The following is a 15,313-nucleotide window of genomic DNA, read 5'->3' on the forward strand; positions in this document are numbered from 1 at the left end:
TTTGTTAATATAGTTGGTGAGTTATCACTTCAAACAAATTAATAATATTATAATTAATTGATTATTCGGATTAATATAAACATGCAGAATGGTGGGGTATACAAAGTGTTGTATTACCCGCTCCAGCACCAACATTGCCGATTTCCTCTGTTTCCACATCAGCCACTGAAGAAGGGATCTTCACGTCCTGAAACGCATCTGGCTAAATGCTGCTGTGTTCTCTTTTCAAACTATTTACATGTGGTGGCCTCTTTCCGTGGGGTGCTCTTTGTTGGATATATATATACATATATATATATATATATATAGTTATGTGATCATAAAAGGGGGCTATGTGAGACGCTATTCCTTGCTGGAAGTAATAGATATTGTTATGGTGTCAAAAAGAGCTGGAAGGCAGAGAGCAGGCATGAGATTTAGAGTAACTTGTATACAGAAGAAGCAGACAAACGCATCGTTTGGAGCCATTAAAAACGTATTTTTGAACTTGCAAGGGTGTCCGAGTATTTTCTGCTGACATCATGGGAGAATTGAGAGGATTGAAGAGTTTCCGGTAACCCAACTCGGACTGCCCGACATCTGACAGCCTCTGAAACTTAACCTGGACTGGTGTTGCACATATATACATACATATATATTGGAAGAATTCTAAAGCAGAGGGTGGAGTACACAACCTTTCTTTTGGGTATTAGTTGTCAAAGCTTTCTTAAACAGATATTGAATGTGCAAGAAGGAGCATTTACTTAGTAATGTCTAGAGCCCTCTGGATGCTATGTCTAACCCAGAACTTTCTATTTACACAGGTGGTCAGGCTGGAGATTCCCTGCTTGCCCGTGCCCGATGCTATGGGCACCTTGGGCAGAAGAAAACAGCAATATTTGATTTTAACGCCATCTTGAAGGAGGAGCCGGGAAACGTACAAGCTCTTGTTGGACGGGCCTTCATGTACCTGGTCTTTAATCAGCAAAAGGTGATAAGCAGTTAGGAAATTAGATGATTGTCTGTACAGTTGTTTATATGTAATATTTTTATAATGTTAGATTGTACTGAAATTATTTCAGCCGTACTCTCTCTATGAAAAAAGATTGAAACATATATATAATATTTATTAGCATTTGCATGGTGAAACGGTCTTACTCTTCGGAAGCATGACTAACCATACAGAAGAGAGAACGTATTTAATGTAGTTATTTATTCGCTTAGTTGTTTTAATTAGTAAGGAGAGTGTCAAAGTATAGGAGTGGGTAGTTCATAATAACTTCTGGAAACTATATAAACGATTAATGATGGGAAAATCAGCTGTCTATGTCCACAACCAGTTTCAGTTGGGAAGTAAAGCCAATGAGAGGTCAGTTATATATGCAAATAATACAACCTGTGTAAAAAAGAAATCATTCAGCCTAGAGGATTGATCTCGGCTACGGTGGAAGAGCAAAGATTTGCAAAGTAAAAAATAATGAGAAAACACATCCATTATCAGGTTTGACTGCACTGGGTAGGTTTCAACGTCCTGTGGTAATACTAGTTGAAAGTAGTGTTTGAGTAGTATGTTTTTCAGTTTTTTAATACTTCCTCGGATGTTGCTAACCTGATATCTGATGAGATGGAATTAAAAATCCTCAGAGAACTTCAACAGAAGGACTCTTTTCACAATTGGAATCTTAAGAAAAATTGTTTCCTCGGTTGTTGCTGTCCTTCTAAGAGTTGTAGTTTCCTAGTCGGTTAGTATGGTGTGCTTTCATGCAGTACCCCGTGAGTGATGCATGAAATGAGAAAGTCTCTGGATTGGTGACGGTGTTGATCAGGTCTCCATAGGTGGTTTCTTTAACTGTATGCCAACTTGTTTGACTTGACTTTTGGATTACGCTTTTATTTATTTCACCTTTCACCATTTCAGTACTGAATAGTTAAATCTTTTACCTTCTTACCAAAGTGTATGGAGAATTCTTCCAATTTCTGTATTGAAGAATTTGTAACCTGCAGCCAGCAGAGTTTTGTAGAAAATTCGAATAGTGTATTTGTTAAATTTTGTTTTAACTAGGTCAACCACCTTTTTGATATGCAAGGATTTGGCTTTGAAAATGTATGTTTTTGTAGTTGCTGCTATCTATGTCGAGTTCTTCTTGGTGAAGTAGGGTCAGGCTTTTACAACAGAAACCCAGGGCAAGTACATTGAAGCCAGCAGCAGGCACAATGATATTTCACACACACATCAAAAGTAACATCAGTTCAAGGTTCCCTCACAGGATACAGAGTACAACAGGATAGGTATGGCTCAGTAAGATAATTTGTCAACCTTAAAAAGAAGCCATATAAGCATTCCATCGCGCAGGGAAAAGGTGCAGTCTTTGGAGCACCACTGCAACTTCCAACACACCCAGAGGAAGTACAGCCTTTGAAGACCGCACCAGCAGCCCTAAGTGATACAGAACAGGTAAACAGTATAAAGAAACCATGCAAAATGTTGTTGCTCACCGTTCACATGTACTATATTCTTTAGATCTGCACAGGTCAGTTACAGCACAGGCATCAAAACTGCAAGTTCCCAATACATATACTGAATACATATAGAAACACAACTGCAGTACAAGCCATACGCGTCTTTGAGCATCTTAATATTTTAATATTAGATATTTTAATATTGGTTGGCCTCACTATGGTTAACAACTTGACAAAGGATGTTGTGATAGCATTTAAAAGCTAAGAATACCTGCACAAAATCACTTTTCTTTTACAATAGCTGCATCAGTGGTGAGGCCACATCAGGTATAGTGTTTTAAGATCAGAAAGCCTGAGTGGCATACTGTGTCTTTGAAATAAATGTCTCTCCCAGGGCACTACTATTTTCTCTGGCTAGTACTTAGCATAATGCGGATCATCCTAAAGACCTCGTCTAGAATATTATGTGTGATATGCCAGGCCTCAAGTGGTGTATCATGCCCAGTTTGTGAGGTAATCTTTTCCCATTTGCTTCCAAGTCAAAGATCCACAACTCACATTTTGAGTCCAGTTCTGGAGATCCCTTGTACCATTTTGTGTTCAGCTCTAGAGAGATCTGGATGAATTGTTGATGGGAAATCGTGAATGACTGGCTGGTTGTATATAAATGGTTAATGTCTGGTGATTGGCAAATGAATGGTGAATAGTTATTCAATGATTGCCAATTTAAGGATGTTGATAAATGTAAATAAACATCCTGAATGTGAGGAAAAAAGAAGGGGGGTGGTGAATGGATGGTGAACAGATTATGAATCTTAAATCATTGAGGTATTAATGATGCTTGTTTAGTAGATCCCTTTTTACACAGATCCCATGTGTGTTACAATTAGATTGTCGGGGGTAGCTATACTACCACTAGGCAGGATCAATATATTGTTCATAAGCCAAAGAGCATGGACTCCCCTTGAACAGAGCACTATCATACTCTGGTACAAGATAAATCATCATTGTGCAGCATGCATCACACTTGCTGCTATCACAGCCGATTGGAAAGGAGGGCAGCTGCTTTGAGGGAAGCCTGGCAGGAGTCAAAGAAATTCATGAGGCATTTGGTTCTGGGAGAAAGGCAGGGATCACACCACAGTGCCTCAGTCATCTATTTATTGCAGCAAGTTCTACCAACCAGCCCACTTCATAAACTGCATAAATTATAATGATTCTGTCAGATGTATTTGAAATTAAATCTTGAAAACTTCATCCAAAAGGCAGGACTGGTCCTCTCAGTGTCAACATAGTGTGAAGGAGTAGAGGTAATGTCTACTCACAAGCCACCTGCAATGACATCACCTACTGGACAACACTGAATCAGTTTAAAATAAACCACAGCAATGAAACAGTACTCATCACAGCCATTAACAGTATCTGAGCCATAATGGACTGAGGAGAAATTGAGGCCCTGATCCAGTTCGACCTCAACACTCTCATCAGAAGACTCCACGAAACTGAGATCCATGGACCCTCACTCAACTGGCTCTTCTCCTTCCTCGTGGGAGGAACCCAACAAGCCAGACTGCCACCCTTGACATTGGAAACCAAGAACCTGATTTGGGAAGTGCCCCACGGATCATCCTTCATCCCTACCCAGTTTAACATCTACATGACACCATTTGCCACCATCATCTGATCCCAAAGCATCACCACTACCGCCTACACCAACAACACCAAACTCACCCTCTCCCTGATGGGTAAGACAACCACCACCAGAACCAGCTGCACCAACTGCATGACCATGGTAGTAGAATGGATGAGAGCCAACTGCTTGAAGCTTAACTCTGACACGACTGAAGTACTTGTCTTTGGAAACAAGATCTCCCCATGGGACACCAGCTGGTGCTAGCACCAGCACCAAAGCCCACCAACCACACCAGAAATCTGTGGATCATCCTGGAAGACAAGCTCAATATGACAGCACAAGTCAACGCAATGAGTGCTGCCCACTTCGATATCATATGTATGCTACTAGAGATCTTCTAGTGGTGGCCACAGAACACCAGATGAATCGCCACACAAGCACTCATCACAAGCAGGCTTGACTGCGGCACTGCTCTCTCTGCCGGAATCACCAAGCAGCTCCTGCACAGACTTCTGACAATCCAGAATGCTGCTGCAAGGCTTATACTCAACCTCTCATGCCACACCCATATCTAACCCACCTCAGAGAGCTCCAATGGCTTCCCATCCATAAACGCAACCAATTCAAATTACTCACACACACGTACAAAGCCTTGTATAACACCATACCAGCTTACCTGAACAGCTTCTTACATGTTCACCCGCTTGCCAGACACCTACGCTCAGTCTCACTCGCACACACTGCCCTCATTCACTAAAGTAGAGCGGGGGGCCTCTTGTTCTCCTCCATCACACCCAAAACATGGAACGACCTCCCACAACACACCGTAGCCTCATCACCAAGAAGCTGAAGACCTGTCTCTTCAAATAACTCTGCGGGGACCATAGGCCAACACCTCCTTAAGCACCTGGATACCCTCCTGGGTGAATAGTGCGTTATATAAATTGACATAACATCACATAATAGAGGAGCTAATATGAGAAAAGGGGTACTATGAAAGATGAGGGTTACCTGTGGCTAGAAATGGACAGGCCCACCAACACTAACCATCCACAAGCACAGGGCCAGATTTATCATTGGTTTGTGTTGCCCTTGTGTCACGCATGGTGTCACAAGTGCAACACAATCCATACGTCAGATCTACCATAGCAGCGCAAGATCACCTTGTGGTAATGTTAATGTTAATGTTATTGAAACTTATAAAGCACACTATCACCCTACGGGTCCCCTGGCGCTTATGATACGTGTGCCCAACTGATCAACAGATGATATAGATAGGCAGTGAGCAATGTAGGCAGAAAAGGACTAAAAAAAACAATAGGAATCATGCTCTAGGATAGAGCCATGTCTTTATTCTTTTCCTGAACTGAAGTAGGTCTTCCAACTCTCTGATATCAGTTGGGAGTTTGTTCCAGAGCCACACTGCTGCAGTGTTAAAGGCCCTACCTCCTGATTTTGTTTTTCTAAATCTGGGCACATTCACCAATTTGGCAGAAGAAGAATGAAGGCTCAGAGTAGGAACATACCATACAAATTTATTCTGCATTGGTTTAGGTCCAGCACCATGCAGAGCTTTAAACACAATGACTTGAATTGTATCCTTTGTGATACTGGGAGCCAATGCAGCTCCGAAAGAGTCTTAGAGGCAGATTTGCATCGTGGCCTCCTTAAGGCTAACCTAGCCGCCATTATCTGGATTCTCTGGAGTCTCTCAATCAAATACCTTGGAGACTCCAACAGAAAAGCATTACAATAATCCAGCCGGCTCAACATAAATCTTCTTACTATCAGTGCTCTAGCCTGTGTTGGTAGCATCAGAAGAATCTTCCGAAGTACTCTAATGAGAAAGAAACAACGCCCGACTGTTGTGTTCCCTTGAGTTTCTAAGCTCAGTTTGTCGTCAAACCTAACTCCCAGGTTACGCACCGTCTCTGAGGGTACCAGTGGGGTGGCCGTAGGAATGGGCCAAAAATTAATTGGAAGTAAAGAAGGAACTTTTCCGGCTGCACAACATAGAACTTCTGTCTTATCGGCATTAAATTGTAAAGAGTTCTCTCTCAGCCAATGTGCAGTGTCCTGCATACATGCGTGGAAGTCTTCCAATGATATGGATTGGTCTCCCTCTAGAGACAGGATAAGCTGTGTATTGTCTGCGTAGTTCACAAGATTAACATTGTGAGCCCTTTTGACGGCAATCAAGGGCTCACGTAAACATTACACAGTATTGGACTGATCGCAGATCCCTGAGGGACGCCGTGCAGGATGTTGATAAGCTCAGATTGATAAGGGGGGAGGGCCACTGACTGTTGCCTATTAAATAGGTAGGATTGAAACCACTTCAGTGCTGTCCCCCAGGGCCGGACTGGCTACCGGGTGTTTTGGCATGCTGCCGAGCTGGGGGCTGATGTCACTGAGGTGGGGGCTAATTTCGTTGATAGAGACCTGCGTGTGCTTCGAAATAAACAAAGCAAAACAAATTTCGTTCAGCACACGCAGGTCCCCATCAACGAAATCAGCCCCCAGCTCGACAGCATGCCAAAACTCCCGGTAGCCAGTCTGGCCCTGCTGTCCCCTCTACCCCAACCTCTTTGAACCTGGCCAGAAGGACCTCATGGTTAACCTATCAAATGCGGCAGACAGGTCAAGCAGAATCAGTATAGCTGATTGTCCCCTGTCTGCTTGCATTCGAATATCATCCAACACGGTCACCAGAGCAGTCTTCGTTCCATGTCCTGGACAGAAGCCAAATTGCTCTTAGTTTCTTAGTTTCTAAGAACTGAGAGAGTGTCTTACTAACCAGATGCTCTATGATCTTTACCAGGTAGGGTAGAAGGGAAATGGGTCTATAATTTTTTGGGCAAGCTGGATCAAGCGTTGCTTTTTTCAAGAGTGGTGTCACCATCGCTTGTTTCCAGCAAGCCGGCACTAACCCGCTGGTCAAAGATTGATTACCGATCTGCCGGAGTATCTGGAAAAGATCTGGGCCCAATTCCTTCCAAATTTTGTGTGGTAGTGGGTTGTTAGACCTGGCATCTTTGGCGTGGTTACCCCTGACTTTTTGCCTCTACCTCCTGTATTTTTGATGCTATGCTGGATTTCGTTTTTGCTGGTTTAGATGCTTTGGGCACTTTGCCACTGCTGATCAGTGTCAAAGTGCAAGTGCTCCCTTGGTAAATTATTGTGTTGATTGGTTATCCATGATTGGGATATTTGGTTCACCTGTTAGCCCCTAGTAAAGTGCACTGCGTGTGCCAGGGCTGGTGATTCAAATGCTACTAGTGGGCTGCAGCACTGATTGTGCCACCCACAGGAGTAGCGCTAAAATGATGTCTTAGGCCTGCTTGCAGTGCCTATGTGCAGTCCAGGACTGCCATGTCGACCTGGCCAGTGCACCCACTGACCAGGCCTTATCCTTCCCTTTCTGTACATGTCAGGCATCCCTATGGTGGCCCTAGGTACCCCCCTGGGCTGGGTGCAGTGTATCTGAAAGGTAGGGCATGTACTGAGGTGTGTAACATGCCCTGGTAGTGAATTACAGCCATTTTCGTTTTTCACTGCTGAGAGGCTATCTTGCCCATAGGATAGAATGGGGAAGGCTGTTTACATGCCTATCTTCCCATAAGGGCAAGATAGAAAATCCAAGTTTGGTATCTCTGTGTTCAGAATTTAATTATACATCTTTTTAGCAAGATGGTTTTTAAATTCACTGTGTGAGAATAGCACTTTTTAGAAAGTAGCTATTCTCCTGTTTAACCTTCCTGTGTGCCTGTGTGCTGGTTGGCTGACTGGTGTCAGGTGATGTGCTAGGTGGCTCCAGGAGCCTGGATGAGTCAGCAGCAGGGTGAATAGGGAGATCTGCTTTAGATGGGTGGGAGGAGTAGTCCCTGGGTCTGAATAGGGCTGCCCCTGACAAACACAAAGCTGGCTCCACCCCCTGCTGGCCAGGCTGAGGACTCTGCCTCTGCTGGCACAAAGAAGGCTCCACCTCCTGCTGAGCGTCTAACGACCCTGCCCCTCACTCTGAAAGGAACCAGGTGCTCCAGAGCAGAGCACACCCAGGAACCGGTTTGAGCAGGGGAATCCCCCCACTGAAACACAAGAGACAAAGACTTGGAGGGGTATAAGAAGAGGACCCCAGACACCTAAACTTTAGATCACTTTGGAACTAAGAAGACACCTCTGCCAAGGAGAAAGCTGGAAGAAACTGAAGAGGAGAAGACTGCCTGCTTGCTGTCTTGCTTTGCTGCCAAGGAGAGGGGAAGGACTTTGCTGTGTCCCCTTCTTTTGATTCTGATCTCCAAGGGCCTGAGAAGAGCTGGCTCCCTGTTAAGAAGTCCCAGGAACAAAAGGACTTCACCACCAGCTCCCCTGGAACTCTGCTGAGAGAGTTCTGACCTGCCTTGGAGTGCTTGCCCAGTCTTGGGGCTTCAGGAGGTCGTTTTGCTGTGTTGAGGGAGCTGGGAAGCAGAAGCGTGAACAAGAGTGACTGGTACCCAGCGCATCATCCGATTGCGTGTCGCAAGACGAGAGTGCGTGGAAAATTTCATCGCGGCACCATCGCAACACGCAGGGTCTCCGCATCGCCGAGTGCGTCGAGCATCGTCCCGAAGCGTGAAGCTTCCTGCCATTGCGAGGGTTGTCGCAGAACCAGTTTGCGGGCCGCACCACTGCCGGTGCGTGAAAAGTCTCCAATCGCTGCGTGCGTCGACGCAGAGTCCCGTTCCGTGGCGCATCGAGAGTTGCGGCGCCGGAAGGCAACGCTGCGCCACGCATCGCACCACATCGAAGAGTGTCGCATCGAACCTGTGCGTGAAGCTTCCCCCTAAGAAACCTACGCAACGAAAGCCAAAGGTATCGCATCCTCCCCCTACAGATCGGAGCCGGCGCATCCACCTCTGCTGCGTGAAGCAGGGCTGCTGCAAAGCCTCCCCAGGATCTCAGGAGCATCGCATCGCCTTTGCCATCTTCCTTGTTATAGCTTTTGGGAACCTTATCGCAACTACAGGTACCGTTGGGCACGAAAGTGTCGCATTTTGTGCATTGAGAGTCGCATTGTGCAGGACACTGACTTTGACATCCTGGAGTACTTTCTGCAAACTCTTGAACTATCTTTAAAGTAACCTTTTGAATTATATGTTGGTTTGTCTGTAATATTTGGTCTTGTGAGGTTTTTAGTAAAGATACATTATTTTTCTAAAACTGGTGTGGAGTAAATCTGTGGTGTTTTCACTATGTTACTGTGAGTGTTGGTACAAATACTTTACACATTGCCTTTGATAGCCTAGACTGCTCAGGCCAAGCTACCTAGAGGGTGAGCAGGGGTTATCTTAACAGTGTATCCCCCTTTCCCTGACTAGAAGCAAGGGTCCCTACTTGGACAGAGGTACCTACCCTGCCAACTAGAGACCCCCAGATCTAACATTGGTGGTCAGCGGTGAGGATTGAACTTGTATTTGTACTTGACCCACAGTAATTGGTGTACATCACTAGTTTAAGTGCAGACCAATAGACAACCACATACTATATTTTTTTGATTCTATTTTTGAGTAACTCTTCAAGAGCATCATGTCTCAGGTGGCAACAAGCGAGAAGGCAGAATTGGAGTTTTCCATTGCGGATTTATATTCATACAAAGTTGAAGATCTCAAGCAATTCTGCAAAGACCGTGGTTGCTCTTTTAAAAGCGGAGCTAGAAAAGATGTGCTACAAAGAGTCCTGAAGGCCTGGTGGGAGGCCCAAGAGGAAAGTGATGCAAATGAACAGGATGGTTTTGTTCCCCAAGATCTGCCTGTGAGCAGACCAGTCTCAAGGGCTAGCAGCTCCCATTCCAGTAGGGGGCTCACTCCAGAGGAGCTGGAGGAGAATCAAAGGGTGAGAAACCATGAATTGGAAATTATGAAAATGAAGATGAAGCAATCAGAAGTAGACAAGGCGGCGGAGGAGAGCAAGAATGCCCGTGCCTTGGAGGAGAAGAAATTGCTTCTGGCTCATGAAGTGAGCATGAGAGAACTGGACATCAAGGCCAAGCAGGTGGAGTCCGGTTCAAATGGTGGCAGCGCACAGCCAGTGCAGGGGGGTAAAGTATATATCCCCAAAGATTTAGTACAGAATTACAATAGGAGTGAAGATATCTATGCCTGGTTTACATCGTATGAGATAGCATTAAGAATGAATGGTGTGCCTGAACAGCATTGGGGGGCGGGCCTGTGGAAACATTTTGAGGCTTCTGGGAGGAGTGCTCTAGAGCCCTTAGAATTAGCAGGTGCCATGACCTATCCCAATATGAAGGAGGCCCTATGTCTCAGGTATGGACTTACTCAAGAGCAGTATAGACTGCAGTTTAGAAATTCCAAGAAGAAAGAGTCTGAGACTTGGATGGAGTGTGTGAATCTGTACTCGCGGGCACTGGAAGGTTGGATGAAGGGCAGCAAGGTAACTGATTATAAGGGGTTGTTACATTTAATTAGTTGGGAGCACTTGAATAGTCTATGTGTTCCAGAGCTGCGCCAGCATCTTTTAGATAGCAAGTTGACGGACCCCATTGAGCTTGCTAAGGAGGCGGACCGCTGGACCAGTACCAGGGTCCACAGAGGAATTGTGGGTACCGTTGCCAAAGGTGGGCAGGGTCCCCAGCAGAAGAGTGGGGGGGACAAGGGTAACCAAAAGGAGTTCTCACAAGGGCCCCAAAATAGTTCCCAGGGTAACCAGTCCCAGCCCCCCAAGTCCAAACCCAAACCAACCTGGCCCCCTAAGGGCAGGTCGGATAACAAGGGTCCCATTAAGTGTTATCACTGTCAGGAATTGGGTCACAAGTCTCCTGTGTGTCCCCAGAAATCCCAGGCACCCACTGGTGCTCCAACACCGGGTATAGCTAGTGTAGCTTTTGGGGGGGATTTAATTTCTAGTGATTTGGAGGGTTTAGCAGTTATGTCCCTTGTCTCTTTAGGAGACACAGAGATGGTCCAGGAAACCCCTGTCCCTGATAACACTAAGAAGTACAGGCAGTGGGTGACCATCAATGGGAGGAGGGTGGAGGCTCTCAGGGACACTGGAGCCAGTGTGACTACGGTCAGGTGTCAGTGGGTCCCTGAGGAGCTGATCATTCCAGACGTACTTCACCCAGTAGTGTCAGCTGACAACTCTGTGCGCCTTTGCAAGGTAGCACATGTTCCCTTTGAGTGGGGGGGGGTCTCAGGTCCTCTCAAAGTTGTTGTGAGTCCATCCATGCCAGTTGACTGTCTGCTAGGTAATGACCTGGAGAGTTCCCCGTGGAAGGAGGTGGAACGCCAGGCTCATTTGGAGATGTTGGGTTTGCCTGAGTGGGTCTGTGTGACCACCCGGTCCATGGCAGCCAGACAGGGTTGTGAAGCAGACCTGGAGCCTGAAACAGTGGCCCAGGTCCCTGCCAGAAAGAGGAAGGGCAGGGGGCGTGGTGCGTCCACCCCCGCTGTTCCCACGGTCCAGGAAGGAGCAGAACCTACGGGGGATGCCCTGGAGCCTACAGGGGAACAGGTCGCTGAGCTGGGAGACATACCTGAGCTGACCCATTGGCAGCAAGAGGGTGGTCCCTCCAGAGAGGAGTTCTGCCGTGCGCAGAAGACATGCCCTACTCTTGAAGGTCTGCGGCACCAGGCTGCAGACCAGGCAGCAGGTGCTGATCCGAAGAACTTTTTTCTCTACTGGGAGAATGACTTGTTGTACAGTGAGCCTAGGTTTGCTGAGCCGAGTGGATCACGTACCCTGGTGGTACCCGCAGGGTTCAGAGACTTCCTACTGGGTCTGGCTCACGACGTGCCGCTTGCAGGACATCTCGGGCAGGACAAGACCCGACAAAGGCTTGCCACCCACTTTTACTGGCCCGGGATGAAGACGGACGTCGCTTCCTTTTGTAAATCATGCCAGACTTGCCAGGCAAGTGGCAAGGCTGGAGGAAAATGCAAAGGCCCTCTCCAGCCTTTTCCGGTAGTGAGCTCCCCTTTCGAGCGGGTGGGAATAGATATTGTGGGGCCACTGGACCCCAGGACCGCCTTAGGCAACAGGTTCATCCTGGTCCTGGTGGATCATGCCACCCGGTACCCGGAGGCTATCCCTCTCAGGACAACCACAGCCCCGGTGGTGGGCCGTGCGTTGATGGGGATCTTTTCCCGTGTGGGTTTCCCCAAAGAGGTGGTATCTGACCGGGGTACCAACTTCATCTCCAGGTATATGAAGTCTCTGTGGGAGGAGTGTGGGGTAACTTATAAGTTCACCACTCCTTACCACCCTCAAGGAAATGGGTTGGTTGAAAGGTTCAACCGGACCCTGAAAGGCATGATCATGGGGCTGACAGAGCCCATGAGACGGAAGTGGGACGTCTTTTTGCCATGCCTATTATTTGCCTACAGGGAGGTACCACAAAAGTCTCTAGGGTTCAGTCCCTTTGAGCTTTTGTACGGGCACCCTGTTAGAGGACCTCTCAGTCTGGTGAAGGAGGGTTGGGAGAAATCCCCGGGGAAAACCCCTCAGGATGTGTTCAGCTATGTGCTGGCCATCCGCAACCAGACACAGCGCTTCCGGGCCCTCGCTCAGGCGAACCTGGAAGCCAGCCAGGATGAGATGAAGAGGTGGTATGACCAGCATACCACTCTGATGGAATTTCAACCTGGGCAGATGGTGTGGGTGATGGCGCCAGTGGAGCCTTGCGCGCTCCAGGACAAGTGGACTGGGCCATATGAGGTGGTGGAGCGCAAGAGTGAGGTGACCTACCTGGTCAACTTGCGATCTCCCAGGAACCCCATGAGGGTCCTACACGTGAACCGCCTCAAACCCCATTTTGAGAGGTCTGAAATAACAATGCTACTGGCTACAGATGCAGGGATGGAGGAGGATAGCGATCCTCTTCCTGACCTCCTGGCAGCTAAGGAGCAAGATGGGTCAGTGGATGGAGTGGTCCTCTCGCCCACCCTGACCCCAGAACAGCAGAGGGACTGTCGCCATGTGTTGGGTCAGTTTGCATCTCTGTTCTCCCTGACCCCCGGTATCACCAACTGGTGTGTCCATGACGTGGACACGGGAGATAGCATGCCTGTGAAACAGAAGTTTTACCGGGTGGCTGACAAGGTCAGGGCCAGCATCAAGAAGGAGGTTTCTAAGATGTTGGAGCTAGGGGTGATTGAGCCCTCCAGCAGCCCCTGGGCTAGCCCAGTGGTACTTGTACCGAAAGCTGCTGCGCCAGGTGCCACTCCAGAACTTAGGTTTTGTGTGGACTACCGTGGGCTCAATGCTGTCACGAAGACTGATGCACACCCCATCCCCAGAGCTGATGAGCTCGTGGATCGGTTGGGAGCTGCCAACTACCTCAGTACGTTTGACTTAACTTCTGGGTACTGGCAGATTGCCTTAACTGATGGGGCCAAGGAGAGGTCTGCGTTTTCAACGCCAGAGGGGCACTTCCAGTTCCGTGTCATGCCCTTTGGGTTGAAGAACGCCCCTGCCACATTCCAGAGACTGGTCAACCAGGTACTGTCCGGGCTGGAGCAATTCAGCGCCGCATATCTGGATGACATCGCTGTGTTCAGCTCCACTTGGGAAGAACACTTGCAACACCTCTGCGCAGTGTTGAAGGCTCTGCATGGTGCAGGCCTCACTATCAAGGCCAGTAAGTGCCAGATAGGGCAGGGTTCGGTGGTGTATTTGGGACACCAGGTAGGAAGCGGCCAGGTGGCGCCCCTACAAGCCAAGATAGATACCATCCGGGCTTGGGAACCCCCCAAAACCCAGACAGCGGTGAGAGCCTTCTTAGGACTCACCGGGTACTATCGCCGTTTTGTCAAGGGGTATGGCACCATTGTGGCTCCCTTGACAGAACTAACTTCCAAGAAGTTACCGAAGAAAGTGATTTGGACCAGTGCCTGCCAAGAAGCTTTTGATGCCCTGAAGGAGGCCATGTGTACAGCACCTGTACTCAAGGCGCCTGACTTCTCCAAGGAGTTCATAGTGCAGACAGACGCTTCTGAGCATGGAGTGGGAGCGGTGCTCTCACAACTAAATGATGAGGACTTGGACCAACCTGTAGCTTTCATTAGTAGGAGGCTACTTCCCAGGGAACAGAGGTGGAGTGCGATTGAAAGGGAAGCTTTTGCTGTGGTCTGGGCGCTGAAGAAGCTGAGGCCCTACTTGTTTGGGACTCACTTCCGGGTTCAGACGGACCACAGGCCCCTCAGATGGTTGATGCAGATGAGGGGTGAGAATCCTAAGCTGTTGAGGTGGTCCATTTCCCTACAGGGGATGGACTTTACGGTAGAACACCGCCCCGGTACAGAACACGCCAACGCTGATGGTCTGTCCAGGTTTTTCCGCCTTAGCGATGAGAACTCCCAAGAGGGTGGGTAGTTCTCCCCACTTTCAGCTGGAGGGGACACGTGTTAGACCTGGCATCTTTGGCGTGGTTACCCCTGACTTTTTGCCTCTACCTCCTGTATTTTTGATGCTATGCTGGATTTCGTTTTTGCTGGTTTAGATGCTTTGGGCACTTTGCCACTGCTGATCAGTGTCAAAGTGCAAGTGCTCCCTTGGTAAATTATTGTGTTGATTGGTTATCCATGATTGGGATATTTGGTTCACCTGTTAGCCCCTAGTAAAGTGCACTGCGTGTGCCAGGGCTGGTGATTCAAATGCTACTAGTGGGCTGCAGCACTGATTGTGCCACCCACAGGAGTAGCGCTAAAATGATGTCTTAGGCCTGCTTGCAGTGCCTATGTGCAGTCCAGGACTGCCATGTCGACCTGGCCAGTGCACCCACTGACCAGGCCTTATCCTTCCCTTTCTGTACATGTCAGGCATCCCTATGGTGGCCCTAGGTACCCCCCTGGGCTGGGTGCAGTGTATCTGAAAGGTAGGGCATGTACTGAGGTGTGTAACATGCCCTGGTAGTGAATTACAGCCATTTTCGTTTTTCACTGCTGAGAGGCTATCTTGCCCATAGGATAGAATGGGGAAGGCTGTTTACATGCCTATCTTCCCATAAGGGCAAGATAGAAAATCCAAGTTTGGTATCTCTGTGTTCAGAATTTAATTATACATCTTTTTAGCAAGATGGTTTTTAAATTCACTGTGTGAGAATAGCACTTTTTAGAAAGTAGCTATTCTCCTGTTTAACCTTCCTGTGTGCCTGTGTGCTGGTTGGCTGACTGGTGTCAGGTGATGTGCTAGGTGGCTCCAGGAGCCTGGATGAGTCAGCAGCAGGGTGAATAGGGAGATCTG

At 47.8% G+C, this 15,313-nt stretch overlaps 1 protein-coding gene across 1 annotated transcript in view; it reads left to right on the plus strand.

Moving 5' to 3' along the window:
• The window catches only part of TTC34 (tetratricopeptide repeat domain 34), a 625,964-nt gene that overhangs the window by 336,328 nt on the left and 274,323 nt on the right, over positions 1–15,313 (plus strand). The window contains exon 5 of the mRNA XM_085609186.1: positions 804–970. Within this exon, the coding sequence (XP_085465312.1) occupies positions 804–970 (167 nt within the window). The remainder of the gene's footprint in view (positions 1–803; positions 971–15,313) is intronic.

This window comes from Triturus cristatus, chromosome 1_2 (assembly GCF_964204655.1).
Source record: "Triturus cristatus chromosome 1_2, aTriCri1.1, whole genome shotgun sequence".
Lineage (NCBI taxonomy): Eukaryota > Metazoa > Chordata > Amphibia > Caudata > Salamandridae > Triturus > Triturus cristatus.